Source organism: Gymnoscopelus braueri (genome assembly GCF_963280865.1).
Source record: "Gymnoscopelus braueri genome assembly, chromosome: 22".
Lineage (NCBI taxonomy): Eukaryota > Metazoa > Chordata > Actinopteri > Myctophiformes > Myctophidae > Gymnoscopelus > Gymnoscopelus braueri.
The window spans coordinates 20,990,552-21,017,030 of record NC_137624.1 but is presented as its reverse complement, the minus strand read 5'-3'; the positions used below and the strand labels follow the sequence as shown (position 1 = coordinate 21,017,030).

Below are 26,479 nucleotides of genomic sequence, written 5' to 3'. Positions count from 1 at the left end.
ATGAGATCATTATTAACCCTTAAAGGTAGGGTAAGTGATATTTTTGGGTTAAAACAAAAAGTATTTTGTTAAAAGGTTAAAGCACTATATTCTGATAGTAATCAGTAATAATAATTGCTATAGAGTGTTTGTTCAGTAACAGGAGTCTCCCCGTCTCTCCAGCTCTTTAATAAACAGAAAATACATTTTCCGGTAGGTGTCAAAATCTCAGCCAATCAGGAGAAAGTACCCATTTTTAAGCTTCATTTTTATAGTGTTCCAGTTCCAATTTTGCCTGCTCATTTCTTAGTGTCATCACTTCCAATTTCACTTGTTTATTCTATATTGAGTTCTCTATCCTGATTGGATAAAATTGGAAATGAAACTGAAACTGAAACGAAAATGCATTTTCTGTTTTATAAAGAGCTGGAGAGACAAGGAGACTCCTTTTACTGAACAAACACTCTATAGCAATGAGTACTATCAGAATATAGAGCTATTTAACACTTATTTTAACCAAAGAAAATCACTTACCCTACCTTTAATTAAATTAATAAAAATCTGTTTTATTTGATGGCCTTGCTGCCCCCTAGCATTTGGCCTTTGTGCCCTCACCAAAGGCCAAGTGGCCTTGCCCCTAAAACAAAATGCCAGGCCTGGTGTATACTATCTACACTGAAAAGTTATATACGTCTCCTGCCTCCTGTTGGCTTCTTACCGGAGCCCCGTACAGTGGATGGGCATCCAAAATTCCCCCACCTTCCCGGAGAATACTCTACATTCTGAATAATTGTCCTATGAAATCTCATAACTTTTATTTTAGCTTGATCAACTATTCTGCACAAGCAGAATTGTGAATTAGCTTATGCACAACTTAATGAAGTTAGTCCTTGCATTGTGCACTTTAGTTACATAGATGGTCTACATTTGATTAATTCTTGTGCACTATAGGCTATTACTTCGGATGCTTATTTTGCCATCGTTTTTATTCATGTGATAGGGTCTGCCAACCTTTCTACACTTAAAGACATTCACATCAATCTCCACTAAAGGACTGAGACGTTTTGGAATATCTGTTTTTTTTTTATGTCACAAAACCTTGATCAGTTGAACGACGGCCCAGGATGGACTGACTGAGCATATAATATTGTTCCACTGTCTATTCCTGTACGTAATGTCAAGCCTGATTCATACTTATATACTATGCATCCTGGCATGTATCTATTAACTGCATTAGAATTGAGAGACCATGCACATGCACGCACACGCACACGCACACACACACACACACACACACACACACACACACACACACACACACACACACACACACACACACACACGTAAATATAATGGCTCAGTCACTCAGTGACCTTACTGGTCATAAACGTAGCCAGTTTGGCCTCAATGGACTTTGATCCCTCATTTATCCATCTTTTTGAAAGTCCACATACTACTGTATTCTTCTTTTCAATTAAATGTGTTTAGTTGGTGCCATATCTGTCTTAATTTTTGGGGGATTATCAGTATTCATCATCAAAAAGCATTGATGTGATCCGTGTCTCTGTTCTGCCTTACTCGTGTAGACCAGAAAACACGTAATTATTGCAATCTTTTTTCCTTGTTTGTTTTTTTCCCCGTCTCTCCATTGTGTGGCAAATACATTGTGACATAATAGTGCCACTGAGGTGCAAGGCATCAGGTGGGAATATGTTACTGTTATTACAACAATATCATAATCAGATCCTCGATCAAAAGCTGCATTGTCTGATTCCCTCGTTGATGATTCACTCATGGTCAGAACTTTACAGTTTTATAATAGAACTTTTGGATCATGAAGATGACTCACAGATGGATTGCTGTGGTGGCTTTTACCCGGATTGGGGAGATTCACTTATGATATTAAATGTTGTTGTAGTTAGCCTCAACGTCTTTTTTTTTTTTTTATTATGGCTTTTAGCCCGTTTGTTCTTGAGGACAGAAACGATCATTAAAAAATGAAATCATGCCTGCAATTAGTACTAATTAGTTTGATTGAACCTGACCATTTTGAGATATCTGTGGTGTCCCTCCCCCTACATTAAAATGTCAGAGACAATCACATAAAGTGGGGGTTCTTTTCAAGTCCCATCCCTCATGGCAAATTACTCTTTACCACTGTCTCATGAATTGGTCCCTAAGCCGACATGACGTCACTGTGACGTCATTGAGCATTGTGCTTGAAATGTCTGGATCATTATTTTTCCATGAAGGGGTGATTTGGTGGAGATGCAATAATTGTAAGTTATGTCAATGTGATTCACGTCATGTTTGAGGACATGTGTTGCCTACTAATAACAGGGTCATTGGGCTTCCATTGGACTGGGGGGGGGGTGTAAAGTGTCAAATGTGTTAAAGTGCACTGCAATATCTTGCGTGTTGATTTACATTCTGAGAGTAAGAATAGACCCTTGTAGGGTCATTCACACACTCTTAGAGTTGTTGACACTCAGGATGTTGCATTGTGGTCAGCAATAACAATGGTAATTGTGGCAACTGCAAGAGTTATTATTAATCTACACACTTTATTTAAAGGTAGGGTAAGTGATTTGCATTGTTTAAAATAAGTGTTAAATAGCTCTATATTCTGATAGTACTCATTGCTATAGAGTGTTTGTTCAGTATTAGGAGTCTCCTTGTCTCTCCACCTCTTTATTAAACAGAAAATGCATTTTCGTTTCAGTTTCAGTTTCATTTTCAATTTTATCCAACCAGGACAGAGAACTCAATCAGGATACAGATTAAACAAGTGAAATTGGAAGTGATGACACTAAGAAATGAGCAGGCAAAATTGGAACTGGAACACTATACAAATTAAGCTTAAAAATTGGTACTTTGTCCTGATTGGCTGATATTTTGACACCTACCGAAAAATGTATTTTCTGTTTATTAAAGAGCTGGAGAGACAGGGAGACATCTGTTACTGAAAAAACACTCTATAGCAATGATTACTATCAGAATATAGTATTTTAACCTTTTAACAAAATACTTTTTGTTTTAACCAAAAAATATCACTTACCCTACCTTTAATTTCTGTGTCCATAAACCAATCAGATCATCAGGCAAAAATCTCCTAACTGTAGAATGCCACATTGTGATTTATGTAGCTTCATTCTCAAACTACTGTACACACATGGTAACTTATAATTAAAGATTAGACATTAGGCCACACCATAATCATTTGTTTTTCAAATCTCAGTGGTGCCATACAGTGAAGTACAAACTGTAAACTGGATATGTAGTTGTCATTTACTTTTATCTATTGATTTATTTAGAACCTTCTGAATGTATTTTTCTTAATACTGTTGCAATTAATTGCACAAACCTCACAGAGAAAACGTCCTTGTATGTCTAAATATACTAGTGAAATTAAAGAATGCTGATGACTTTGTGTGTGTGATTTTTTATATCCAGTACATAATAAACAGAGGCCTTGTCTAGAACCTACTCTACATTTAATTTACATAGTTTTATGTTTAATTGCAGGTACCTGACACTGCCTTAGTGTTCTAAGATTCAAGACAAGCAATTATTTGTTATTAGGCTACATCTCTAGCCTCATAGATTTATCTTATTGAGTCTGACATTCATTTTGCTTACAAGCAAATTTCAGACTTGATAAACTAAATCTATGACGGTCTTGATCCAGGGCTATTACATCTCATATGGTATACAGTATGAGAGTAACACTCTTTGGTTTTGGCTCCCCAACACTGTAGCAATGGACACATTAAAATAGCAATATGGTAACAATAATAATAATAGTAGATTACAATATATACAATAGCACACTGTGTGGTGCTTTGTTAGGTGGTGTGTGCATGGGCCCCACTTCTAAATATTGTGTGTGTGTGTGTGTGTGTGTGTGTGTGTGTGTGTGTGTGTGTGTGTGTGTGTGTGTGTGTGTGTGTGTGTGTGTGTGTGTGTGTGTGCGCGTGCGTGCCAGTGACGCATAGGGTAGAGAGGTGTGGTCTTGCCTATATATAGGTTTAGGTCCGTGAATACTGAACAGAGGAGCATAAGAACATACTCGGCTACAATAAACTTTAAGGAGGGACTGACTCAAACATCTTCTTGACCATTGACTGTCTGCAGCAGAGTGCAGGAGAAGACCTAGAGAGGAGTCGGAAATAAAGCAATCTGCAAAGGGAAAGTTGTATTGATTACAGTTAGTCAGGTTAACATGCTTTTAAGGCTGACCTTCATCGTGCTGGTAGTAGGTGTGGGCAGCATGTGCAGACACGTGGACGCCGATGCAGGCAGTGAAGTTGTGATCGGCACCTATGGGGTTAAACTGTGCGGGAGAGAGTTCATCAGAGCCGTCATCTACACCTGCGGTGGATCCCGGTGGAAGCGTTCCTTAAGGGAGGAGTTTGGTAAGTTAAAACATAGCTACTATCTACCGTTTTCCTTCATGTAATGGACGTTTGTAGCATAGACCAGGGGTCTTCAACAGGGGGTCCGGGACCCCTAGGGACTAGGGAGTCCAGAGGTACTATAGGGGGGGTCTTAATCTTAATTCTACATTGAATCAACCACTTGAACCCCAGCATCCCGAAAAAACACATTAACATGAATCCAACATACACTGATGACAGTGCTGTCAAACAAAGTCCATTTTTACAATGTCTATTGGGGGTCCCTGCTTCATCTCTCTCTCTCTCGGCTAGGGGGTCCTTGGCATGAAAAACTTTGAAGACCCTTGGCCTAGACTTTTAGTTAACTGAGGATAGGAGACTGTTCCATAGAATAGCTACTTCTTGAGCTCTTAATTACTAAACCGAGCATATTGGTTAAAAGGTAGCTATAGGCTACCTAACTGTCGTTATTAGTGAGTTGATTATTCTTGGATAATCATTGATTGATTGATTGATTGATTGATTGATGTACTTTTATTTAGTAAGACATGAGAATCACAGTACATGGAAGTACAAATTCACAATACAAGGTCCACTAAACTGGAAGACTCATTAAGCACTTGGCTTGTTTAAGATGAGAACCCCATGAAAAGGTTACTGTCTGAAGTGGGATTCGAACCCACGCCTCCAGGGGAGACTGCGACCTGAACGCAGCGCCTTAGACCGCTCGGCCATCCAGACGATGAAAAAAGAGGTTGCGCTGATAATATTTGTCCCTTGATTTCAGCACCACGGACAGCTCATTTCAAGGGTGGGCTTTTCTCATTACAACTAGACTTAATTTCAATCGTTTTAAGTGACCAATTATAATCAACTTTCAAAATGATCTCTTATGTACAAGATAGTCAATCACAGAGTCCATGCTCTTGTTCCACACCTGAATTCAACAGCGTCCATCACAGGACTCACAAGTCCGTGCTCATCCACACACATCACAATATAAATTTCAGGCAACACCTGTTTGCAAGTGCTATAATACACGTCATAATCCCTGTGGAGATATTGATTGGAACCTATGTGTGTAGGTATACTAACACCAGCACTTTTAGTGTGTAGGCATAAATACATACATTTGGATGATGATGGTGAATGTGTGCTGACTATTGGTTATGTTCTTCTCTCTTTCCCACCCAGATCCTTTCCAGATGAGCTCCTACATTGACGTCAATAAGGGGGATAACAGGCACACCTGGCAACATGACTTAGAAACAGATGCCCGCTCTCCTCTCCAAGTCTCACCCTCATCTCACTCACTGGCAGACCTCTTGTCCCTTTTCGGTGCAATACGAGACCCCGGGGAGCCAGTGGGCAACCAGGACCAACACGAGTGGTTTCAGCAGCCCCCAGGTTTAGCAGAGCAAGAACGGAACCCCCCCACTGACTCCACGTCCACACCCAGCAAGAGGAAGAGGAACTTTAACCTGGGCGTGGCAGGGATGTGTTGTAGCCAGGGCTGTACTAAGAATGACATTGGACACTTGTGCTGAGAAGGTGGTGAAACAGGGGAGGTGTTTGATGCACAGTGAAATGCTGATCGTTAATTTAACCACTGAGAGCTTAGATCTATTTTTGGAGATAAATTGAAAAGATTGTTGAAAGGTTTCACCCATAATGACATCCCCAAAATATGGATGCCAAGGATATAGTGGTTAACTCTGATAGTGAACAAACATTTTGAATTTCTCCTATGTCTTCTATGTCTAAAAACTATTAAATATGATTATCAAATTCATAATACTTTGTATTGTCCAATATTGCTTTAATGTCTGAACTACAACCATCCAAAAAGAAAATGAAAACAAAACATTTACAAATACAGGCAAATATTTCCCCCCACTTGAATACATTAAAGAGCACGCTGCCTCGCCTGCAGACTAGTCCTACAAGTGAATATGTACACATTATTCCATTATTATCCATTAATAGCATACTAATGTGAACCTGTTGCTGACCTCTATTCCTCAAACTGACCCACGGGGTCAACACTAATGAATCCATATAGAATGAGTCATGTTGAGTTGTGGCCTAAAACATTACTAACAAGCTACTTGAGGAGACACTTTTTTTTTTAACCTTTTGAACCTTCATATTTGTGCGTACAGTATGTCTGTAAGCTATAGTGTGGTTTTCTCCATAAGACATGCAAAAGACAGAACACACAACCCATTTCAAAGTTAACATTAGGTTTATTCCACCAGCATATTAATTCATCGTCTTCTCCTTGATTTAGTCATCAAATCAGATTCATCGTATAGAGATCTTATTATTAAGACAATAAAGCAACAAGTTTTGGGATTAGATAGCAATTACTGTAGATCATTGTGCCTTATAGCTATGACAGAGAGAGAGAGAGAGAGAGAGAGAGAGAGAGAGAGAGAGAGAGAGAGAGAGAGAGAGAGAGAGAGAGAGAGAGAGAGAGAGACACGCAGAGAGATAATAATCTAAACAATGTTAGAGGGCAACCAGTGTCTTTGACAGGGGATGTGTGTATATGTATTGTGCACGCAAGCTTAATGGGAGAGTAGGTTCATTTGCATACTGTAGGTGTTGAAACATGCTTGAAATGTTGGGATATTAAATGTGTTTTGGTGTGTGTGTGTGTGTGTGTGTGTGTGTGTGTGTGTGTGTGTGTGTGTGGGGGTGTGTGTGTTTACCCAACACTCAGACAAGGACGCTACTCTGTTTGAGTTTCCTCTTGCCGACCTCTACTCACATCGCAAATATGACAATGACTAAGCACCTGACTTCAGTCATCTACATTTCTTTTATTGAAACTGTTGCACTCTTGTGAATATTAATCTTGCATGGCAGCTGGGCCACAAGAAATAACCAATTTTTCTTTTTTAAAGTTTTGGGGTACATACAGAATACTACATTCATCAATATTAAAACAAAAGGTAAAAAAGGTTAACAAAAAAAAATGAAGAAAAAGAAAAAGCCTACAGCAACAAGCTTTTCCCTTTTTTCAATATCAGATATGCAGAGTAAGGCTCATAAGGCTTACCGTACAAATTAGATATTTCTGGCAAGATAATATAGCCTATAGCCTTATAGACAATTTTATATTGCCTATATACACACTTTAATAATCATAAAAGATATGAAAGATATAACATATTTTGAGACTGTTCCCTTTAAGAAAAATTATATTCAGAAGTACATTCAGTTCTACAAGAGGGTGAAGGTTACTGTGTGTCGATTCTACTGTACATGGAAAGGGCAAACATTAAGATTAAGCAATTTGTGCCTGAACACTTGGAGGGATTCCCTCATGAGAAGAGCTTTTAAACCAGGCTTTAGTAAAAAAAAAAAGAAGAAAACATCAACACTTCTGGTTCTCTACGATGAAAACATTGAACAATATCCCAACCATTAAGCTTGGAATATTGTAAAAAGAGCAAACATGCTACACTTTACTACAATGCCTGACTTCCTTGCAGGAAATGTCTCTCAAGAGTCTATTCTGGATCCGTAACAATGCCAGTGGTCTCTTCCTCTGCACTCTAGCACTTGTCTCTCTGGTAATTCCGTTCATGCCTGCAGTCTTGGCCCCCCCATAGGCCATTTTCCAGCATTGTTCCAGTGTGTGGGTGAGTTGGGGCATCAACAGTAAAGCCTGATTTATACTTAGTTGTGCGACAGCGCCAGTGAAACACACAGAAAATAGCCAAACTATGTACAAGCTCACAAGCTGTCGTAAAGGTTCCTTGTTTTTATCTCCACCATAGCTCAGACAGCTGAAGGCCGGAGAGGAGATTATGTTTTTGCCCCCTCCGTTCGTACTTTGTATGTTATAAATCTTGGGCCGTAGGTCGTACAGTCACAAAACAAAAACAAACAAAAAAAACATTTTCCCTGGATTCCTTGGCTCATGACGCAACTCCCCATATAGGCCCTGCCCAACGAAGTAGCGCCCCCCCCTCCCCCTTTTGAGCTAGTAGATCAGATATTGCCGGTGCGCGACACCTACGCAACTAAGCATAACTCAGGCATTAGAGGCTAATATAATCCCAGTCAACTGAAGTCAAATGTGCGCAGCCACACAAGACCAGTACAGTTAAGCTTGGTTCAGCTGGATTTGGCTCAGTGATGTGTCCATTCATGATTTGAAGTGCAGTCAGATGTGCAACTGTCTCCAAGTCTATAATGCAGTGATCATACAGTAGAAGTGGTCCCCATGTCTCTTTGGTCCATTCATACACCAGTTAGGTGATGCACACCTACGTTTGTGTAAATATGTACATTTGATTATTTGATTGAAATGGTATAAAATCATACATTTTGCTGAGGAAGCGATTTGAATCTGGAGCAGAAACCAAATGCCTGTATTGTATAATTTACGCAGAAAATTATTTACTTCATTATTACAAGGTACCTTTCTTTTTTTCAAAGAAAAAGTATCCTTTTAGAACAGCAAAAATAATTTGCTATCAGAGAACTTCCAGTACGCAGCACTACATATAAGGGCTTCCTAACTGATTACAGGCAAGCTGTGCTGTGGTGAGATACCAGACAGAAATCCAGTGGTGTACCAGCACAGCCGCGAAGAAAACTATTCTAGTAAATTGGAAATCTGAAAACTCGCCTTCACAGAGGCATTGGCTGAATGAACTTTCATCATATTGCACACCAGAAAAGATACTGTACAATGTAAGGAGAAAACCTGCAATATATAAAAGAATCTGGGTCAATTTCTTCAATGTTCTACCATCAATATCTTCTCATAGTTGATTTAATTCTCTTCTGTTTTATCTGATATTGTCAAAAGGTGTTGTGGATAATATTGAGTATTAAAAGTTGAGTAGTGTACCATTTTGGGAAAGCGGTGGGGGTAGGGTTTGGGAGGACTGTCTTTTTGTTCTGTTTTTAAGGTGTTTTTTGTGTATCTTGTCTTTTTCCTTTTTTGGGGTCTTTTTAGTATGTTTTGTAAAAAAAAAACCTGGGCGTGGCAGGGGAAAAAAAGAGAGACATGATAATGATATGTGTACATTGTCAATAAATAAATCTTTAAAAAATAAAAACATCAGTGGTGTAGAGGTGATTATGGACACAGCATCCTGCAGATGAGTGAGCAGTGGGCACACAACTGAGAATTTGGGAATACTGAGTTATTGGTTCAAGGCCAAAAGGTCACCGTCCTCATCCCTCTTTGCTCTCACGTATGGTGTCCACACTCTGGGCTAATGCCTTGAAGGTGGGTCGCTGAGATGGTTCATTGCTCCAGCACTCTGTCATCATCTTCTGAATCTAAAGGGCATATTAGTGAGAGCGCGACAGAGAGAGAGAGAGAGAGAGAGAGAGAGAGAGAGAGAGAGAGAGAGAGAGAGAGAGAGAGAGAGAGAGAGAGAGAGAGAGAGAGAGAGAGAGAGAGAGATGTTGCTATATCAGTGGTGCTCCAACTTTTCCATGTCAAGGACCCCCAAAATGATATGTATTTTAAAAATATGTCGTTCCAGGGACAACAAAAATAGCAGATCTACAAGCTCATAGCGCGGCACTCGCGGTGCCACGCTATGAGCTTGTACATTTGCTATTTTTGAATAGCCAAAGAAATCTTAAAAAGACACAGACGCATTACCGGTCTTATTGGATTAAGAGTTACTGACCTCCTTGGGGCAGTTGTCAGGGGCAGGCAGCCTGTATCCCTGTTTAACCAGCAGCTCGATCAGGTGGTATACGATCATCTGACCCTGCTTGTCAGTACCCATCTTGTCCATAAATACCTGCATAGGAAAAAGTAGTTTGCATTTGGTTTGGGATAGGTTATTCATCATCACGCTCACCCCACCGGGTGCATGATGAATAAATGATCTGAAAATGCATCGGCAAATATTTCACATCAAACCATTAATCTGGTGATGCCTTATTCACACAGGTTGCTGCTTTTATATGCGGTGAAAAATCAACCTCCTTTGTGTAAATAAATTACATGTTTTACCACAATGTACATGGAGCAAAGCAAAATAAAATGTCAAGACAGTCCTAATGTGCGATTTGTGATACAGTGTGCAAGGTGTCCCTCACATGCTGTTTCCCAAACAATTAACATAATATGTAAAATGATTATGTTCTAGTAATATTGTTCTTGCTGTTCTACATACTGCCAACCGAACAGAAATCACTGATTGAGGCTTTAAGCAGTGAGCATTGAGAGCGTCTGTGACGCAAGCTCTCAATGCGTCACAGACGCATTCAGAGCTTGTAGATAGGCTATTTTTGCTACGTAACATGCTTTCATAGAGAGAAGACATGCTGTTTCCTAAACAATTAACATAATATGTACAATTATTATGTTCTAGTAATATTGTTCTTGCTGTTCTACATACTGCCAACCAAGTGAAGAAATCACTGATTGAGGCTTTAAGCATTGAGAGCTTGCGTCACAGACACTCTCAATGCGTCTGCGACGCATAGAGAGCTTGTAGATATTACATAGGCTATTTTTGCTACGCAACATGCTTTCATAGAAGACATGCTAGCTTCTATGGAATCCAAATGACTGAAATCAGTCGTGGCGACTGAGACCTTTAATGCACTGTATAATATTTGTGTTCTGTGTGGATGTACTCATGACACAAACAGCAGTTTAAATGAATGTGAGTTAACTTTACACCACACCTTAAAGCTGCACTATGTAACTTTCCTCTTCTAACCCGGATTTGACCCGGTTCCCTGCTGAAATTTCTACCATCGAGCTAATAGAGCCTGCCTCCTTGCTCGGGGGATAAATTGAATCTTGACCATCAGGTCAACATTCGTGTCAGATCCTGTGTCTAGGTGAGACATGACCTTTGACACAATCTAAATGTCTCGATAGAAGAGCAGGGAGACTAAATACAACCACCCCAATTGTATTAGTTATATTGTATTTGTAAGCTCTACCATACAGATTGGACAAAATTAAATTGTATTCATATTTTTTTTTTACATAGTGCCGCTTTAAGAGATGAGGTAGAGTGAGAAGGGAGAGCATGACGTACCGCTGGTGGGCTGCAGTTTTTGTCACTGTGAGTGAAGAGTTCATAGAGAACCACACCGAAGCTCCACACATCTGATGCCACAGAGAACTTGCACTGGGTCAGAGACTCTGGAGCATACCTGTAAGACACCGTGACACACACAGCAGCAGTGTTTATTTAATACAATGACAGGCACACACACTCATTTAACCACTGTCACCCCGACAGTACTATCTTGGGCGCGTCATTAAAGGCGAAAATGAACAAAAATGGAGGGACAGCGAGTGCATTTTCCGGCAGCGGCTGCTGCCGGTGGCGGCGGCGGCGGCGGCGGCTGGAGCTGCCGGTGGCGTCAGCTTTGGGAGTGTGCTGCGTTTGTGTAACGCAGTCCCCACTAATATTATTTACTATTCTGTGCCTATCGGTACATAACTCGGACGCCGCTTAGTCGAATAGCAGACCATCGGCCGGTCGTCGCGGGCACTCGCGCCTGGAGGCGCTCGGGCGTGACTCCTTGGCCTCAAGGTCTGCTGATTCGGCGCGGCTCCGTCATGGTCCAAAACTATACTTTATCGGCGGAAAAAGAAGTTGACTGCCGCTCCTCCACCGGCAGTTCCGCGACTGCCGCTCCTCCACCGGCAGTTTCCGCGGCAGTTCCACTGCTCCGCCGGCAGCTGACGCTCCACCGCCGGCAGTCACTGCCGGGAGCTGCCGCTCCTCCACCGGAAGTTCCGCGGACGTTCCGCGGCTGTTGCCGCTGCCGGAGAATGCACTCGCTCCTTCTGCAAAAATGTGCAAAACAATTGCAACAAACCTTTTCAAAAATAGCCGCGTGGCACGTTATGAGTTGGCAGCTAATCTAAAATAGGCCTTAAGCGGTTAAGATCCACTTGATGTTGAGTGAAGAAGATGTTGGCTAGACATTAATACAATATAAGCAGAGACACTGAACAAGTCTCGGTGTACAGGAACAGAGAATCTTATTTATGCCCCCATGCGACACAGATGACCTTCTGTTTCATGTGATTTAATTTTTTTTACAATTAGTTTATTGCATTTTTCCAAATACAGTCATACAGGAGTAGGCAGAATCGTGTTAATTAAATTATTATTATTATTATTTTGCAAAGAACCGTAAATTGAAAATATTTTCATGTAGAAACTAATAAAAGTAACAACTAGTAAATTTATGCTATACTCTAAATGGAAAAGCGCTTTACAATGTGCACTACATTCATGTGCAATTCAAGTTTTGCTAGTTATATGGCACATAATCTGGCCGCACAGCACTAGTCTCTTATTAAATCAGTGTTGTCTTCCATTCCCTTTAAGAACCATGTGTGCCTGCACCTTGTACATTACAATTTAAATGAGAGATTTGGCAGGTTGGAGGAGATGCAAATGGTTTTCTGCTGAGGAAACAGATTTGTCTTCTGGCATCAACAGAACAGCCGCATAATGTGGGCACAGGGAATTTAATGATGTCAGGGGATGGGGAAACAAAAGCTCTCCGCTCACCAAAAACATCTAGTGGAAATGGGAAGTGGACCAATCTCAGTGGGCATGCAGTTCAGAATCACGCCTTACCGAGAGCTATAATGTGTCCTAATTTATGTCCAAGAGACATCTGTGATATCTTGACATTTTATCTACTTACAGTAATAATCACATGCTCATTCTCTTTATTTAAACGACATATTAAAGCATGACAGGACGGAACATCTGTACAGCTCTGCATATTGCACTGCACTGGTGGTTCTGTTTTGTGACATCATACACATAGATAGTGGCATTAGCTGTGATTAAAGGAAGGGTAAGTGATTTGCATTGGTTAAAATAAGTGTTAAATAGCTCTACTGTATATTCTGATAGTACTCATTGCTGTAGAGTGTTTGTTCAGTAACAGGAGTCTCCATGTCTCTCCAGCTCTTTATTAAACAGAAAATAAAAGTTCAGGTCGGGATACCAATCTTATCCAATCAGGATAGAGAACTCAGACAGGATACAGATTAGACAAGTGAAATTGGAAGTGATGACACAAAGAAATGAGCAGACAAAATTGGAAGTGGAACACTAAAAATGAAGCTGATAAAATGGGTCTCCTGATTGGCTGAAAGTTTGTCACCTACCTGAAAATGTATTTTCTGTTTATCAAAAAGCTGAAGAGACGGGTAGACCCCTGTGACTGAACAAACACTCTATAGCAATCAGAATATAGTGCTTTAACCTTTTAACAAATCACAATCACTTACCTAGCTAGACACATGTAGACAAACCCCATTCTAGATAACTTGGCCTTCGGCCATTACATAAAAATGCACTGATGCCTCCTCACCAGAAGATGGGGCTTTCCCCAGGTTCTTTGACAGTGTAGTACTCCTTGTCCTGTGGCAGGACCTTGGTCAAACCAAAGTCTCCTATCTTCACCCTCAGTTCAGTCTCAACCAGAATGTTCCTTGTGGCCAAGTCTCGATGAATGTACCGCTTAGTGGCAAGGTAGTCCATACCCTGGAAGAGAGACACGACAACACGTAAATGTCATGAAGACAACACTGTTCATTCATGTGCCATTTTGTGCATGTAGATGTACTGTAACCATGAGGCATAGAAAGGAAGACATTAACAGACAAGGAAAGCAAACTCTCTCTCTTTCTGATGGTGCAATGACGCATTGTGATGCACTATGTTGTCTAATTATACAACAGGGATGTTGTTTTATAATCTGCAGTCTCCTCTGAAAATATAACAACCATATAGTAAAGATAAAGAGGTGTCACATTTATAGGCTTTTTGTCACTGTCCCAAACAACGTTATTTTCTATCTGAACGAATGTTACTGTACCTTGCATATCTGTGATGCATAGTGCAGCAGTTTCTTGGCATCAAAGCGGTCCTTATTCTTGATGAGATAATCTCTCAGACTGCCATAGGGAAGGTACTCCATGATCAACCTCAGGTTCCTTCGCCCTGGAACAGAGACGGAGAACTAAGAGTTAATACAAAGGTAAAGTCCTTTAGAACCTCCTTGAACCCAAATCAACTTGAGAGCTACATGTCAGGAGCATGAATGTTGGGGTTTAGTTAAAAATCTGTACATATAAAACATAGAAGGACATTAAGCACTTTTGTTGTTATTTGCAATTAATATAACCGTAATTTATTAACTGTTTTGGGGTTCAGGTGTTCAACCCATTAAACCATTATCAACCCATCTGACCACTTAACACGGCAGTCATGTTAAGTGGCCAGATGAGACGGTCGCGTGCATTTTCAGAGCATGTTTATTTATGTTCCGGCTTGGATCAATGAAAGTAACATTAAGTTCCTATGTATTGGTATTACAATGAAAACTAAGTTTCAAAGATTTTAATTATCATTAAAATCGTAGTGTTTTGCCAATAAGTTAGGGGGCCCATGCTATGCCGTCTTACCAGCACTGTAGCAGACTCCCTTGTATTTGACAATGTTCTCATGCTGGAGGGATTTGAGGATCTCGATTTCCCTCTCAAAGTCCCTGAGATGCTCTGCCGTGCTGTGCTGCAGTTTCTTCACTGCTACCACCTCCCCTGTGTTGTCCTGAAGAGGGTCATACCTGCACATCTCCACACTGCCAAAGTTTCCCTGAGAGAGAGAGAGAAAGAAAGAGAGAAAAAGTAATAAGTGAATGATTTAGAGTCTAAGTCAGACGTTAATCTTCTGAAGTGAAATCCACATTGCACTGTAAATAAGTACTGTAATCAGTGAATAGCTACATACTGTGTGTGTGTGTGTGTGTGTGTGTGTGTGTGTGTGTGTGTGTGTGTGTGTGTGTGTGTGTGTGTGTGTGTGTGTGTGTGTGTGTGTGTGTGTGTGTGTGTGTGTGTGTGTGTGTGTGTGTGTGTGCATGTATGCGTGCCTTACTTTGCCCAGTTGCTTCAGAAAGATGAGGTGTCTCTCCTCAAACTGAGCAGGCTCCTGGCTCTCAAAGGCCAAGGGGAAGCTGCATCCTCTGGTTCTGTTGGGCACCATGTCACTCTCCACCAGCAGCTCATAATCTGGCACACGACAAACCACACACACACACACATAAGCACTTATGTAAGCACCAGAATCCATATTCTGGGGGTGACATTTGCCAAAAATAGCAGATCTACAAGCCTGTAGATCAACGTGTTGCGTTGTGAGCTTGTAGAGCAGCTATTTTTGGTGAAGAGATTTGGTCTAGATGGAAAAAAGCAGCTTGTAAAACTGTAAAATCTTCGTAAATGTGTGTGTGTGTGTGTGTGTGTGTGTGTGTGTGTGTGTGTGTGTGTGTGTGTGTGTGTGTGTGTGTGTGTGTGTGTGTGTGTGTGTGTGTGTGTGTGTGTGTGTGTGTGTGTGTGTGTGTGTGTGTGTGCGCGCGTGTGTGTGTGCGTGTGTGTACCTGGTGTGAAGAGGCTGTTGAGGTCTCTGATAATGGCCCTGAAGGAGGGTCTCTGTGAGGGCTCATAGTCCATGCAGCTGTTTATAAGGTTGGCCAGCTCGGTCCATTTAGGAGCAGGCAGCTGGTGTCTGTCAACATAGAACAGCTTCTTCTACAGACACACAGACACAAAACAAACAATTGTTATTATTACCAACACAAAATAAATTATAAACATAATGGAAGATCTAATATGGGGCAGAATTTTTCATAAGCCATTCCCAAGTTTACAAAAGCATATTGTCGCTGTGGAAACCTTGTACATCCAAAATGTGTTACTTTTCGGGAAATGGAAAAAATAAACATTCCATTGATCCAATGTAGTTATTATTTAGTCACAAGCTCTTGTTAATAATTTTAATTGGTTAAATGTTTAAAAAACAGACTTAGACATTTTCTCCTCTTCCTCACCTTAGAGGAGTCTAAGGTGCTGAGGGGTTTGTCTCCCCCACTGCAGATCTCCCAAAGCGTGGTCCCAAAGCTCCACTTATCAGTGGCCAGACTCATGTTGTGAGGGTCTTCGATGCACTCAGGGGGCACCCATGGTATACGTTCCACCAAAACTGAACCGAGGGGAGAAAGAGAAAGGGAAGACGGGGATAGAATGAGAGAGAGAATCGGACAGAGGGAAGAGTGGAGGTATGGGCAGGAAGATCGTATTAGGTTGATGAAAACAAATCTCTGCCCGGGCAATGATGGTTAATTTGTTTTTGAAACACTCAGATGGAACTCATTTTCTAAACTCATTGCTCAGCTATAGAAGACACTTTCATGGCTCACCATCTTTGGGTAGTACAGTAACGCTGATACCAGGATCGCTGAGTTTGATGAAGGGCGGGCTGCCTGTCTTCCGGTCCTCCTCTCGGATCAACAGAACATTTTTGGCACAAACGTTTCCATGGATAAGGCCCTTGTCCTCCTGTTTACACGTGTACACATTATGTAGCGGGGGCAAAAATGGAAACCGCAATGGAAAATTTGGTTAAAGCTTCCAAGATTTATGTGTAATATCTGTTACATACTGTTGATACCCTCTCATTGGATTAAATGTATATTTTTTTACTTTCTGTCTTTTTAACTGTGATAGACAGGTCAAATATGAAGATTAAAAAAAAGAAAAAACACTTAAGCCCCCAAAAAATCTTCTCTTAAGGCATATCCCTGGCATATCTTTTCAAATGGGGGTCCGTGGGCTAATATGTATCAATTTGGGGGTCCTTGACATGAAAATGTTTGAGAACCACTGATATGATTTAAGAGACAGATCTTACATTGTAGGAGCTAATGTCCAGTGTGTGTAGGTTATTTTACGTTGGGAGTCTTACCAGGTAGTGCATTGCCCAGGCAAGCTGCTTGGCCACCTCCAGTTTCCAAGTGATGTTGACACAACTCTTGTTTTTTTTCAGGTACGTGTCCAGGGAGCCAAATTTACCATACTCCTGTACCATCATGTCTGACAAGGAGGACACATGGGAGACGTTTCACTTATAATGATTCTACAGTACATTCATATACAACATAACATGCAATATACTGCTCATTACAATGTACATTATAGATGTAAAGGCTGGAATAACAGCAGAAGTAGATCAATAATACAATATTTATATTTATTTATTAATAATATTAATAAATATATAAATTTACACATTTAGTAAAAAAAAATATTAATTTGATAATTTATAATTAATTAATCAATACATTGTATTTTTATTGAATGTGTTGATACAGAGGGTAATAGAATATAAATTCCACAGGCTTGAGTAATGCAAGAGACTTCAAGGCGAAAGTGAAAGTACTACTCTACAAAAGGTTCCCTTAAAACAATGCACTTTTGCTCCGTTATACAGTATTTCTTCTCACTACAGCCATGTACTGAACGGTAACTAGCATGCCGTGTGTCTGGGAAGGTAGAGTGATCCCCATTGAGTCACAGAATTCTGGGTTTGACACCAGCAACTCAGCACAGGGTTTCCCCCAGAGACCAGTTAAGTCTCGGGGGAAACCGAGATTGAATTGGTCAGCGCTGAGATTGAATATCAGTAAAAATATACCACAATTACAGTAGTAGTGTTTTCTATCATGTACAGCACGTGAAACCACCCCATCACGCGCACTATACCCTCACAGGAAAGCAAGCATTATCATATCGTTATCTAGATATGAACATGCAAGATATTAACGTCACAAAAGGGAAAGGATATGATGCCCCCCCCCCCCCCCCCCCACTTGCTCTGCATGAACAGCTAAAGCCAGCCAATCACTAACATCCCTTCACGCTCTGAGTGGTTAATAGCTGGTTTCAAGTTCAGCTCATCAACTGGGCGTGTGTGTGAGACACTACTGTGACAGATTCAAAAAATCTTTCTGCATTATTGTGCTTCTAATGTTTGCTGTTGGAAATACAGTAGATTATAATGAGACCATAATATCACTAGTATATTTTTTGTTTGTTGTCTTATTTTCTGTGAGGCACTTCATTGCATTATACAACTAAGTTGCTAAATGTATTGCAACTAATGAATGATTAATTCCAGTGTGCGTCAGCATGTACTTACTCTCCTCGCCGCAGACACAAACACCACAGTTCAGGAGCAGATGCTTATGGGAGAGCTGGCTCATCATACTGGCTGCTTCAAAGAAGGACTGTTTGAAGAGAAGGAAGGGGAAAGAAGCAATATTTTTGTTGTATGAGTGTCACTCGTCGAAAAGAAAAACAGGTTTTAACCTGAATAATTTAGTTGTTGAAAATCTGTTATTGTCTGTCAGCAATATGGTTGTATGACGAAGTGTTAGTTTGACTTAAGAGAGGACATCAGCCATACAAAACAAATAATTAGGGACCCTTTTCTTAACTCGTCTCACCTCAACTCATCCCTCACGTCACTTCTGACACGGAATGAAATGGAAATTGAGCAATCGATTGAATCGCAGCCCACTTATTCACTCAATCAATCAATGTAGCGGGGGCAATACAAAGAAATGGAAACCCCAATGGAAAATTCAAACATTCATGTAGCCTATCCCACCTCAGAGTAGTTACGATGAGCCTTGTCCAGGATTTTCACAATGACGTCCATCTGGTGGACCTCTCCATAGTCTCCCAGCTCCTGCCGTACACCACGGAATATCTTGGTGAACGTGCCCTGGCCAAGACTCTCATTCTACAAGAAACAAACAAGAAATGATTGTCATCCTCTCTTTAAGACTGTCATTCTAGTAAACGGTAAACAGCAGTTTGGCCTCATGTAGAAAATAACTGAATTAAACATCTTTTAAAACAAGACATAGAGTCTAATAACACTTCGCTCCCATCTTTAGCTGTTGGTAGTAAGTAAAGTATGTAAACAAAACAAAGTAAGTGAACAAAGCCTCATAAATCACAATGTGGTGGTGAGTGGTGAAGCTGCACTATGCAGGCTGGCTGCATGTGTGCATGTCCTAGTGTGGTGACGGTGTGCGCCTCATTTGAATGAAAGGAAATAGCCATCTTCATACATACTAAAATAACAAAATTGCTTCACAAGAACATGTGTAGTGATCTAAGACATTCATAGAAGAAGAAAAGAAAGTTTGACATGCATAGAATTGCAACTGTTCACACTGAGTTTTTACATTCTCGTTCTAAATAGATCACTTTATTCAGATAAAGGTGTAAACCAAATGTTATTTTTGCGCAGGAAGATAAAATTGTGAAAAATGTGTCAACAAAACAAAATGGCCTTCGAGGAGTCATCGAAAACATCAATAGAGTTCCTCATCCTACAAAAATAATTCTGTACAAAATGTAGCGCTAAAATGTAGCGCTAAACCTTCCACTTAACTTTTAAAGCCTAGACTGAAGTCTACAGACAGACGGACTCGAGGGAGAACCTGTTCTTGTTTCAAACCCCAGTGATGAGAAACTAACTGAATGAACTGATACTGCACACTCCAGATCCCAGTTTTGAAGATGAATAAGAGAGTTAAGCCCATAAGGGGCCTGTGTGTGTGCGTGTGCGCGTGTGCATGTGTGTGTGCGTGTGTGTACAGCCACTGTCATCCAAGCCAGACCAATACATCTTCATCCATGAAGCTCCTGCCAAACCTCCACCCCAGGGCCTCCAGCACCCAGTGCCCATATCTGGCTCCCTCCTATCAGAAATGATGTTCTGTGACTCAGCCAGCTATATTCTACCTGACCCAGTGGCTCTGATTGGCTTAACATTCGGTCCACAGCCAAATATAAATATTCATTTGGGGGTCCATGACATCTGATTTATAGGCATGTGATAAATAAGAGCAGTAATGTGAAATTTGCGATGTTGCTCTTTGGTAGAACCTTGGGTTGTAATCTGATTATGATATAATTCCTATTCCCATGTGGAGAATCATCTTTATCTGTTGCTTCTGTGCTCGAGAAACCATCCAGCCATTCCATTTCTCAATGTTTGGGTAAATGGTGACAGGTGACATGACAACATGGCATTTTTCACATCAAGAGTCAAATAGTTCATGATATACATGTCATTATGAACATCTACATTATTTAGTTATTGTAGGGCTCGTTACAGCTCTGTAATCATCAGTGACTTCACACACCCACATACACACTGACACAGACTTAGACATATGCAATCGCACGCACGCACGCACGCACGCTAAACACTAAAGATGTGAGAGTCAAAGAAGGGTATCTTACGATGACAAGGTCTTCTTTGCGGATCTTGTGAAAGACCATCTGGCTGATGTTATGTTTGTGGAGGGAAGGGGACAGGGGGACCTCGGACCCTTGGCTGTTCCGACACACTAGCAGGTTGGATTTATCTAAAGAAAGAAGAAGGAAAAGTTCAAAACCAACCACATAATAATAATAATATTATATTCATTTGTTTTGAATATATTTGTTGTTTTTCATTTTTAAATTAATAATTTAATAATGTAATCGTGTGTGCTCTCGTGTTTACATAAGAGGGTAAACCTTTGGCGTTTGGCGGGCAGCATTTGGTGAACTGGAAGGTGTACCCATCAGAACGGAGCGCCTCCTTCTGGTACCGGTGCAGAAGTTCCTTCAGGGAGCCAAAGCTCTTCTTGGCTCCACTCAGGATGTATTCTCCCGACTCCGTCTTGATGATCTGACAGTGTTTATACTCCACCATTGTCTCATACTGAAAATGGATTGTAAGCGTTATATAGGTGTATTTTGCTTGCCAATATGGACTCAATCATTATGAAATAGCCTAATTACCAATCAATTGTTGCACTGGGCTGAATAAAGAGGACACTACCGTGAATCTTATTCATTTTCATCAGGACATTTATGGTGTCTGTGTGCCAGTGCCAGTCATCTAGTAAAATGGGTAAAATGCTCTACGTATATTTATTAGTCTTGGCTGACCACTACACTTTCTTTCAAAACCATAGCTTCTTGCTCCCTCTAGTGGTTAAATTGACACACTGAAACGTTCACATGCTATGGCACTGAATGAAAGAGTGAGGTGGCACAGAAGATTGTCCAGCATGTGTATGTTATACATAAAGTATATGAAAAATGTGACACTTTGAATATGGAAGCATTAAAGAGACAACTGCAATTTTGACCAAATGTGGATTTCTTCTAACCAGGTGTGGGATTACATTTCCACAACCACTGATCATCACTGTCTCATCATCACCACCGCCCTTTTACCTTTTTAATTTCCTTAACTGAGTGGGGACAGGCACGTTATTTTTGTTTCATTATTCCTTATAGTATCTAAAGCTCTTAATGGTCATGCACCACCATATTTTAAAGAGGCCATCGTGCTATAAGCTTGTTCAAACACCAGTGCGCTCCCAGTACGTATGTTTAGTAGTTCCTAGAATATCTAACGGCTAACATCCACGGCTACCCCCCAGAAACATACACACAGACCTTACCCCGACTACAAAAGACATGAAGTATTTGTTGTAGTCCCTGGGGCTGCAGCGGAGGATGTACAGGCCTTGTTGATTGCCAGACTGACGGAGCTTAGCGATGGTGAATTCCATCCTGTTGGTGAAACAGACCAGACCTGTAGCTGCAGTCAGTCAGGTGTGTGTGTGTGTGTGTGTGTGTGTGTATGTGTGTATGTATGTATGTGTGCATGTATGTGTGCATGTATGTGTGCATGTATGTATGTATGTATGTATGTATGTATGTATGTATGTATGTATGTATGTATGTATGTATGTATGTATGTATGTATGTATGTATGTATGTATGTATGTATGTATGTATGTATGTATGTATGTATGTATGTATGTATGTATGTATGTATGTATGTATCTGTGTGTGTGTGTGTGTGTGTGTGTGTGTGTGTGTGTGTGTGTGTGTGTGTGTGTGTGTGTGTGTGTGTGTGTGTGTGTGTGTGTGTGTGTGACGTGCGTGTGTGTGCGTGCGTGTTTTTGATGAGCACCATTGTGTGTGTGATGTGGCCTCTAATAGGTAACAGTACGTGCGTGCGTGCGTTGACTTACGAAATGGGTCCATGACAGTAGCTCTGGATAGCCTCCAGCAGTCTAGGGGGCGCCACCTCTTTACACAGGTAGTGCTGGGGATCAGCTACCAGTCTGTAATACCCATCAACCAATGACACGAAGGACAGAGCCTCTGACAGCGAGTGAAACTGCACTTCCTGTATGTTACAATAAGTCAGGCACTTTAACACCTGGTAGTACTGGCAGCAAATGTCTTGGCATTTTGAAAACTAACTTTGTATCTTTATCAGAGAGAAACGCAAGGTATATCAGAGCAGAGAAAAGAATAGTGATTATTAAATTATTGTTAAAGATAGTTAATATACTGTACTGTAAAGAAAATGATAAACCAAAGTTCAATAAAATAAAGTAAAGCAGAATAAAGAGAATAGGTTTGGATGTAATGTCACAGATGATAGAAGTCTATACTCTACCAGAGTCTGGTTGTCCTGTCTGGTAAGGGTTACGATGCGACTCTCTACCGAGTTACTGGACTGTTTGATGCTGATGTCAATCACATCAGGGAAGTCACAGTAAACCTGGAGCTCCTAGAGACAATACAGCACAGTACAACAGTGATTCTCGCCCTTTTTCATTTCAAGGACCCCAGTTTGATAAGCATTAGGCCACGGAACCCCATTTGATAGGATTATTTTTTATCTCTGGGATCCTATGTACACTATAAAATCCTACTTTGAGAACCTCTGCTGTGTATAAGACAGCACTTCTTTTTTCTTTTCTTTTTTGCTCTGGCAGACTTGTCTGGTTTCCAGGTTACATACAAATACAACGTGACTGGAGTGTGGGTGGACAAACATGCAGTTGAATTGATGTCACTGCTACTTGAGATCAGTTGTCTTGTCAAGTTAAGCAGCTCCATCTATTGGTAAAGACTAGAGTCTGCAGCTAGTAGAATGGCAACACATTGTAGAACCTGATATAACAACGCACAGCTTATAACAGGATTACTGTACATGGTTATACTTTGTCACATGCTGAATATAGAGGAGCTACAAGCTCACAATGTGTCACACTGCAATGCGTTGTGAACTGTGAAAGAGTATAGATCCAGCATAAGACGTTCCATTCTCAGGACATAACAAGTAGGGTCAGAGAGATATATATTGGTTGGGCGGATATATGGGCCATTATTGGACATCAGTATTAGCAATTATGCTGTTGACATACATTTTGATCATGGCTTAAGTGGTTATATATAATTGTTTGTTGTATAATTAAAGTTAAATGTTCTTTTATATATTGAAATATAAAAAAAGAAGAAGTTATTTGTGTTTATTTGTATTTATTTGTTTTCTTATAAGTTAAATGTTCTCAAATATAAACTAATCAAATCTGGCCTGGGCCCGTAGCGTGACGTTCGAGGCACCCTAAGCTGCATTGCCAGCCTGACAACGTGTCGCGGGTTCGACTCCCGTTCCCGACGACCTTTGCTGCGTGTTACCCCCCCCCCCCCCATCTCTCTCCCCATTTCCTGTCAGCCTACTTTCCCTATCCCTCTCTAATACAGGCATAAAAAGCAAAAGAAATCTTTAAAAAACTAATCAAATCTATTTTTTTCAAATTGAACGGAAAATATATTGTACTTTTTAACAAAATGTCGGTCAAAACCAAATCAGTGGGGTCTAGGACTCTCCGAAATCAGGAACGGCATTGGTCAGGCTCTAATAACACGTACGATGACACGTTGCCATGCCATCATGACACCTCATTTCTCCGTCCTCACCTCTTCTGCTTCCTCCTCTTCCGTTCCCTTCGACCACTGGATGCCTTCGTTTCCCGTGATGATGATGGTGACGTCCCGCCCCGACAGATCCGCGACGCGGAAGCGCTCGGAGCAGAGCGAGGGCAACAGCGTCTCCAGGTTCATCAGGTATTTGAGCTTCAGGCAGCGCGCCGTGGCCTGGCACTCGCTAAACTGCTGGATGAACTTCCTGAAGCGGTGGCGAATTCGCTTCCGGGTCAAAATGTTCATGTTTTGGATGCAATCTCGCATTCTGCTGGGCAGGAAGGACTTGTAGCTGAACAAGAGAAAGAGAGGGGGGGGGGCAGTGTATGTTTAAAAGGGAGGTAAAAGTGGAATTAAGTAAAATAAGGAGAGAAATGCATCGATACAGAAAAAGGTTGATGGAGAAAATGACATGGGAGGAGGTAAGAAGAGAGAGAGAAAGGTGGTAGAGTAGGAAGAGAGTGGCCAGAGAAAATGGAGGAAAAGTTTACAGAGAAAAAGAAAGAAGGGAGAAAAATGTATAGAGGAGGGGGAGAAGTAGCAAGAGAGAAAGAGAGCAAGAGGTGGATCCATCAGTGACGTCCTACTGAGACTGAAACAGTGACTAAACAGCACAATAATAGGCTATTAAAGATGGAAGTGTCATACCAATTATAATATTAATATAAAAAATAATATATGGGGAGTGGTGTGGAAGGGGAGAAAAGGACACACTATACCCCCCAGAGTATGGACACAGTGTAGTGATAGGACACCATAAGGAACCCTGGTAAAATTATCAGATTTCCTGTTCATGTTTTCAATTGAGACATTATCTCTCACACACACACACACACACACACACACACACACACACACACACACACACACACACACACACACACACACACACACACACACACACACACACACACACACACACACACACACACACACACACACACACAGTTATATGAACTATCGGTGTACTAGGCTCCTCAGGACACCAGCCTACAGTATGTTCCAAAAGTATAATTGTACATGTCCATTAACGTATTTAACTGTACACTGCAGAATCCTGAGTGTTATACAGTACATGAGTTTTATCCTACCTGGTGTCATTGTAGATATCCACAGGTGACTGGCTGTTCTCTTTGGCCAACCTCATCATGTCCAGCACAGCCATGCCCAGACATTCCTCCTGGACCTCGTGGCTCACTGGGATGTTCACCCTGCCATTCACAAAGTCACTACGCCACTGCAAAACCAGGAACGCCAGATTTATCATTTGTGAACAACCTGTAGGAGTCGCTAGTGCATCACCCTCCTTCTGCACCACAGGACTGACAAAGGCAATAACAAACACCAGGCAAGGAGTAGTTTCCCCTTTTTTCCCACCAAAGCAGACCCTCCCTGAACCACTTCCCATTTTGTCAGTGAGGTTACAGTAGTAAACATTGTTCTTAACACGTTTTTCCCGCAATACTGACCAGGGCAGTGCCTGGATTTGTAAAAAATTAAGAAAAAATAAATAAGAATTTAAACCTATTATTAAATATATTACTGTAGCCTAACTGTGTGTCACGTAATAGCTGAATCGTGTTAGCTGGCCTACAACAAAAACTAAAATCATAGCTTGTGACTTTGATATGAGTTCTGTGATTTCTGTCCTGACTAATCACCAAGTGCCCTGAATGATGCTATTATCATGGTTACACATTCCTGACATTTATAAAACAATACGTTGTTAATCGTGGCTCTTTCTGAAGAAAGCAAATGAATAAATGACCAAAGAGCCTTGAACTCTCTGTTGCAGAAACATCTCCCCATCTTACTGATTGTGCTAATAAGGATGAAACATCCATAATATGTGATGTATGCCATTCATATTTTCAATTGGGAGTGAATAAAGAGCCTGAGAACCTGTGCCACTTCTGTGAGTCACTTTCTTCAGATTAAAATTTGGGCAATACTGATCAATGCATTTATTATTAGGCTATTTTGAGGTGGCAGTGGCTCAGGAGGTAGAGCGCACACCTGGGAATCAGAAGGGTTTCGGTTTGACCACGGCTCCTTCCGGCATTGTGTGTCCGGGGACCCGCAGGGGTACTTGAGGGGGTTCCAGGGGGTCCCCAGCTAAATGATGGATAGGAACCAAATGGACCCTTATGGGTCTGTAACTCTGAGAGTGTACACTCTCAGAGTTAAATTAACATTGATTTTACATTATAAATTGGGGTCCCAGAGATAGAAATGTCATTAAATGGGGGTCCGTAGCTTAATGCATGTCAAACTGGGGGTCCTTGAAATTAAAATGGTTGAGAATCACTGCTAGAGCCGTAAAAATCTTCTATTATGGGGGTCCCTGAGGCATATCTTTTCAAATGGGGGTCCGTGGGCTAAAAAGTGTGACATGAAGAGGTTTGAGAACCACTGCCCT

At 41.0% G+C, this 26,479-nt stretch overlaps 2 protein-coding genes across 2 annotated transcripts in view; one reads left to right on the top strand and one right to left on the bottom strand.

Moving 5' to 3' along the window:
• The first annotated feature begins 4,068 nt into the window (after positions 1 to 4,068).
• rln1 (relaxin 1) lies at positions 4,069 to 6,059 on the top strand. Its single transcript, XM_080418543.1, has 2 exons — positions 4,069 to 4,394; positions 5,571 to 6,059. The coding sequence occupies exons 1-2, from the start codon at positions 4,202 to 4,204 to the stop codon at positions 5,921 to 5,923; spliced, it is 546 nt and encodes a 181-aa protein (XP_080274669.1). The 5' UTR covers positions 4,069 to 4,201; the 3' UTR covers positions 5,924 to 6,059.
• Positions 6,060 to 6,636: 577 nt separating this feature from the next.
• The window catches only part of LOC308077919 (tyrosine-protein kinase JAK2-like), a 33,063-nt gene continuing 13,220 nt past the window's right edge, over positions 6,637 to 26,479 (bottom strand). Inside the window, exons 5-24 of the mRNA XM_080418917.1 lie at positions 25,152 to 25,297; positions 24,058 to 24,352; positions 22,748 to 22,861; positions 22,314 to 22,471; positions 21,735 to 21,846; positions 20,797 to 20,983; positions 20,518 to 20,642; positions 18,866 to 19,000; positions 18,395 to 18,482; positions 17,162 to 17,289; positions 16,617 to 16,755; positions 16,248 to 16,399; positions 15,798 to 15,948; positions 15,296 to 15,429; positions 14,827 to 15,016; positions 14,238 to 14,362; positions 13,731 to 13,903; positions 11,417 to 11,534; positions 10,043 to 10,159; positions 6,637 to 9,683 (exon numbers count right to left, since the gene is read on the bottom strand). Coding sequence (XP_080275043.1) covers positions 9,576 to 9,683; positions 10,043 to 10,159; positions 11,417 to 11,534; positions 13,731 to 13,903; positions 14,238 to 14,362; positions 14,827 to 15,016; positions 15,296 to 15,429; positions 15,798 to 15,948; positions 16,248 to 16,399; positions 16,617 to 16,755; positions 17,162 to 17,289; positions 18,395 to 18,482; positions 18,866 to 19,000; positions 20,518 to 20,642; positions 20,797 to 20,983; positions 21,735 to 21,846; positions 22,314 to 22,471; positions 22,748 to 22,861; positions 24,058 to 24,352; positions 25,152 to 25,297 — 2,895 coding nt within the window. The 3' untranslated portion in view covers positions 6,637 to 9,575. The remainder of the gene's footprint in view (positions 9,684 to 10,042; positions 10,160 to 11,416; positions 11,535 to 13,730; positions 13,904 to 14,237; positions 14,363 to 14,826; positions 15,017 to 15,295; positions 15,430 to 15,797; positions 15,949 to 16,247; positions 16,400 to 16,616; positions 16,756 to 17,161; positions 17,290 to 18,394; positions 18,483 to 18,865; positions 19,001 to 20,517; positions 20,643 to 20,796; positions 20,984 to 21,734; positions 21,847 to 22,313; positions 22,472 to 22,747; positions 22,862 to 24,057; positions 24,353 to 25,151; positions 25,298 to 26,479) is intronic.

Bases quoted from the DNA above. Each gene is read 5' to 3' on its own strand.
- rln1 (XM_080418543.1), top strand. From the start codon at position 4,202: ATGCTTTTAAGGCTGACCTTCATCGTGCTGGTAGTAGGTGTGGGCAGC. The intron at 4,395-5,570 runs GTAAGTTAAAAC...TTTCCCACCCAG, and splicing joins TTCCTTAAGGGAGGAGTTTG to ATCCTTTCCAGATGAGCTCC.